General features: G+C 42.3%; 1 protein-coding gene across 1 annotated transcript in view; it reads right to left on the reverse strand.

The window, feature by feature from the left end:
• SPTLC1 (serine palmitoyltransferase long chain base subunit 1) overlaps nt 1–4,808 on the reverse strand; it is a gene marked incomplete in the record, with an annotated part of 26,978 nt that extends 22,170 nt beyond the window's left edge. The window contains 3 exon segments of the mRNA XM_072415053.1: nt 425–519; nt 607–714; nt 4,562–4,808. Coding sequence (XP_072271154.1) covers nt 425–519; nt 607–714; nt 4,562–4,618 — 260 coding nt within the window.
• Between the last annotated feature and the right edge of the window lie 714 nt (nt 4,809–5,522).

Consider the following 5,522-nt stretch of genomic DNA (forward strand, 5'->3'; position numbering starts at 1 on the left):
AAAACATTTAGATTGAATGCCTCTTCCCCCCTCAAAACAATTAATTTGTGATGTGTATACCCAATTCACATATCAATTACTAATGCTTCTTCATTAAAAGCGGAAAATAAACTACAATAAACTGCAATTTACAGAAAGGCTCTGGGGCAACACAACTGCAAAGCTCTCAGCAAAGAGGGGACAGCTAAATATAAGACATGAGGAGAGTCTGGTGATTGGTACTGACATCTATTTAGTGCAATGGCACCAGGTCAGTTAGTACAAAAACTCCAAACAATTTTTTAATTGAGTGCTTTTGGCAATCATACCCTTTATTCTGGTGTCCATATACAGTAAGATGCTTTAAACATTTGCCTGCAGATAAGCTTTTGTTAATAAGAAAGCCTTTAAAACCCAAATTTGGGGGAAAACAACAGTTACATACCCAGTAACAATATTATAATTAAAAGATGGGTGATCTTTAGAAACAGGAGGCACAAGAGGTTCTGGTTGCCACTCCTCAATCAATTCTTCCTTCTCCTGGAGTAAAAAAAAAAAAAAACAGTTGCACGACAAAATAATATGGTACGGGACAGGGAAACAAACTTATAACAGCTCCTTAATTACCTTTTCTGTAAGGTCAGACCGTTCCTGCAATTTATAAGTCTTAGAAAATATAAGGCGTATAATCCACAGGATCAGAATCCCTTCCAGTATTAAGTGGTAAGCAGGTGCCTGCAAGTAAAAAAAAAACAAAGTGTAATTATTTACAATAAATATTGTGTAAAGCACACATTTACATGTAAGTAACAATTGTCCACCAATGGTAAGCCAAAATATTAGGTTTATTTTGGTCAAACTATTTAAAAAGCCCAACTTCTAGACACCATCATTTATCCCTTAAAGTGACCTGCTGAGGGCCGTAGCAATGTAACATATGAGCTGTCAGAAACCTAAGCCTGTTGTTCTGCAGAGAGTTTGTAAGTACAAGTGACAAGAACACTTCAGGAGGACATAGAAGGTGTTTACCCTTCATTTGTAGTAACGTGGGGTCGCCATTCTTTAAAACGCTTACAAACAGTTGTTTTGCAGAAAAGTACAACTCCCATTATATTTATATATCCCACATATGAAACTCAGACTATGCTTGGTCTTTACAAATGCATCCTTCATTTGTACATTCTGTGAATGGCCAAGCATGGATAGGGGTACAGGTAAAACACAGAGCTGGTGACTATCGGATCTTAGACAAAAAGACTTAAAAACTTTTAGAGTTGTTTGACAATGCATTTCTACACACCAGAGATATAGCATTTTAAAAGAATTCTATCATGTAATGATCATGGGGGCTCCCATTGCTGAATGATACTTTCCTGGCTAAAATCTTTGTTTTGGCTCGTCGGAAGTCCCCTGAAACGAGTATAGAGATAAGCATTGTGACTCAACTGTAATTAAAGTTCCCACTTTGCAGAATACTGGGTCAGGCAGGTGGTGATTGCAAAATCTGACAGGCAATGTCTGTTCGGCAATAAACAGTCTTACCTATCTGACTGCGCTGGAGAACTGTCAAAATTATTACTAGTTGACAGGGAAACCAAGCAATCTCAACTTCCTTTATGCATCCCAGGAATGAAACTCCTGCACAGGAGTTATGTCATCCCATCATGGGCAATTAGGATGGTGGCGCCGTGAAATGGAATGGGAGGTTTAGATCTGCTGAAGGCCTAATTCACAAATATTGGCCTTCAGCAGATCTAATACACTGTATTTAAATACCCATGTGTGACATTTTTGTCTTTCTAGAAGTGGACAGGTCTTTAGGGGCCTTTTGAAAGTTTTTAGTGTTTGGTTACTAGAAAACACCTGGGGAAAAAAAAAAAAAAAAAACACACACACACACACAAATGGTGTCCACCAATGGTCAGTCCATGAACCAGTTCTCTCTGTACACCCCCTCACTTAAGAAGCTTATATCCCCCTTACCAAAGTCCCCAACTTGTCCTGCATAAAAATTCATACTGCCTATTGACCATTTCATCATGAATGGCTGATAGGTATCTGAAACCCAACCTGGATAAAACAGAACTCATCTGCTCACTAACCTTTATAATCTCTCCCGTTTGTAGTTAATAACTTGGGTATTTGCCCGACCATTTAGGCACGCTATCTTTGTGGGTCCTGCCACTTTTACCTGTGCAACATCTCCAAAATACTCGCTTCCTGTCCCTAGAGACCACCAAGCTCCTGGTACATCCTTTTCTCTGATATCCAGCTAAGCAGACTCTCTCCTCTACAATCTATTATGAATGCTGCAGCCAGACTTGTCCTCCTCTGTCCCATATTACCAAATAAGCCACCATGCTATCTCCCAATATTCCCCCATCCATTAGATGGAAAACATTTTTGAGGAATAGTCCCCCCCTCCCCACCAGGGATCAGGACAATTAGTAAACATTGTATATTTTGCCAATTCTGTATCTCTCTGGCTCCAAAAGCCTACCAGCTAAACTGACAAGCTGCTCACTGACAATTTGCTACAGGTCAGATCTTTAACTATTTGTTATTCACAACACAACTCTTGTGTATCAGGGTGTAGATTTGCTGTGAAACTCTCACTGCTGCCCTCATTCAATTTTCTATGGGGCTGCTGTGGGTAGATTCTGCAACCTTGCTGTCAGTCTGAACACAGCCCAAGGTTTTGTTCACGGTTTTTTAAACCAGATTCTAACGGTTTTGCTGTTAAAAACTACTTGCAAAAATGATTAACAAGAGAATAAATAGTTCAGTTTTTTGGTCTCTTAGAATTTGGCAGCACCTCTGTGTGTTTTTTAAAACACTACATGTAACATTCAAGGTGTTTTACAGCCCCATCCATGGCTTCCATCTATGGGTTCACTACTTTTTACAGCTAGTTACCAATCCCAGGCACTGGGGATCAATAAATGCCTCGAAAAAAAAATGGTGCAGCACGCCCCCTTTCAGGCTTGATCGCCACAACTATCAAGACTGAATGGGAGCTCAGAGCCTCCTGAGACACCTAAGTCACGCATCCCAGAAGTCTCTTGGCTGCTCCTTCTACACATGCCCGATCTTCACTATGGAGAAAGATGCCAATCTCACACATGCGCAGTGAGATCAGCTCTCTCACCCCCCTTACAGCAGGCTACGTCACCCTATCTTACACCTGCACAGTGTCAGATCGGGTGACGTAGCAAGATGACCAAAGAAGAAGACAGAAGATGGCACCGCCCGGCTCTTCATCCACACCAGGACGAAGAAGAATTCCAGAATGGTGGGGGACCAGATCAAGATTTAGTTCTGCTTTAAGAAATCATCACGTAAAGCCTCCATAGAAACCAACATTTCCAGCAGTGTTATCTTCTCCCTGTGACCTCCATACCACTACAGGACACAGAAATGATATGGAAGTCAGGAGGAAAAACCAATGAGAGCAGCAGAGAACACAACGAATCAATACATGTTGCAGCAAGAAATGCATTGACTTCCTTCCCAGGGATCTCTATTCATGTTCTGTAATTTCAGGGTCACTTTCAAAAAGGCTATCTAAAGCCACACATTTGTTTTATGTGTTCCTGGTGAAGTAGGGACAGATTAGATCCACTTTTATGTTTACACCCCACTGTTCTCCCCAGACCCTTTTAGCTGGGTGCACCACCTGGCACTTTTCAGTAACCACCCAGGTATTTTTGGGGAGTGGTCCTGAAGTGTTGGGTCACCACCAGCCTACAGCTTCTTCCCACCCAGCTTAAAATTTCTGCCGAGAGTACTGTTGCCCATAGAGATTTTTCATGTTTGTCCTAATGACTACAGTCAATAAAGATGAAATATTGAGCTGTCCCCTGAAAAGGAGTAGGGGGCAAATTACTAGGGGGGCATCAGTTTTAGGCACACACATCCAATGATTCTGACATGTGTACAGAAATCACTAGACGTCGTTCGTGGATCCATGAAGATGATGAACGACCACGATAGAAGAGGACAGCAGGGGAGAGCACAGCGGGGTGCCGCTAGTTGTTCTCCTCTCCCTCTTTGTAGAGCAGAATGGCGCTGTGTGTACAGCATTCATTCATGTGTCAGTCTGGAAATAATCTTTCATGACAATATTGGTGTGTGTGTGTGTGTGTGTGTGTGTGCACGCAACCTTAGTGATACCTTTGTATGATGGGATGTATGTCACTTCCTGTTGTGTGTACAGGACTGGAAGTGGATGTAAATCTTCTGAATGTGAGCAAAAATAAAAAATCTGGTAACCATACCATACTTACATAATGTTTTTGTCTTTAGTTATATTCTCAGGTTAATATTTAAAAGAAAGCCATGTCAAGGAAGGAAGTTCCAGAATGTAAGCCTGCCATGACTGGGTTCACCCCAGAGGTCAGGGAATGTGGTCAGGTGACTAAGAAAAGGCAGGCAGGGTTCAAGGCAGAGAGCTGCATGGAGGGGGGAGGATTCATGAAGGAGCCGGGCAGGGGCGGCCATGGAATGTCAGGGTAATGCATGGCCATGTGAGAACTTGTACCCCTCACTGTCCTCCTTCCACACCCGTAACCCGAGCACTCACCTCATAGAAGGCCTGCACCATCTCCACTAACACCCACTGCTGACTGGCCGCCATCATAAACCAGGCCGGAGCGCCCACTGCGGTAACGAAAGAACACCGAACACTTCCTGAACAGCAAGTGACAGAAGTCACAGGGCGTAGAAAAGTGTGACGCTTCAACACTATTGGTGGAAACTACGTGACGTCACATAGGAAGCTGCAAAGTGCCGGCGCACTGTCATTCCATCTAATAGGAAGGCGGGACTTAGCCCGGATTCCCCAATAAGATTGGCGAAGTAGGGCTGCTCGGCGGAGTTTGCACTGTTGGGTGTGTTGTTGCTATAGTTGCACTTGAGCCGAAGGATTCATTGTCCTGGTTTGTATTCTGCTTTGCCGCCCTCTAGCGGTGCCTTGATAGCTATGCATGAATTCCTCCCTGGGTAATGTTCAGCAAAATTGGATGTACTGTGGGATTACAATAAATGATTTATGGCATAAATGTTACAATAAAAGCTAGACAAGGATTCAATTCATATTATAGATCACAAACATTTTACACAGCGCTGTAAAATAAACAAAAATTTATATTTAAAATATAGACTGAAGAGAGCAAGTCTGCATGCATACAAACTATGACTAAATAAATAAATAAATATATATATTAATAAGTGACCAACAAGGAGTCAGCAGTCAAGATGGCAGCTTTGGAAGATTCAGTGGTGACAGGTCCCCAGACCGGTTATCTTTTCAGGGTGCGCCATATTCAGAAAGTATGCGCAGCATTATGGCAAAAGTTCTCCCATACCAACAAAAATGTAGTCCTGATTCAAAGTGGAAGTAAAGTTCAGGTAGTATAAACAGTGCTGACAGATGGCTTTTTTATGACAGAAGAGACAGAGATGTCCCCAATGCCTAAGCTCTTTGTACAGGCCTTTTATTTCTTTGTAGCAATAGTGTACACTGAGCCGCACTTGTGTGATTC

Source organism: Pyxicephalus adspersus, chromosome 6 (genome assembly GCF_032062135.1).
Source record: "Pyxicephalus adspersus chromosome 6, UCB_Pads_2.0, whole genome shotgun sequence".
NCBI lineage: Eukaryota > Metazoa > Chordata > Amphibia > Anura > Pyxicephalidae > Pyxicephalus > Pyxicephalus adspersus.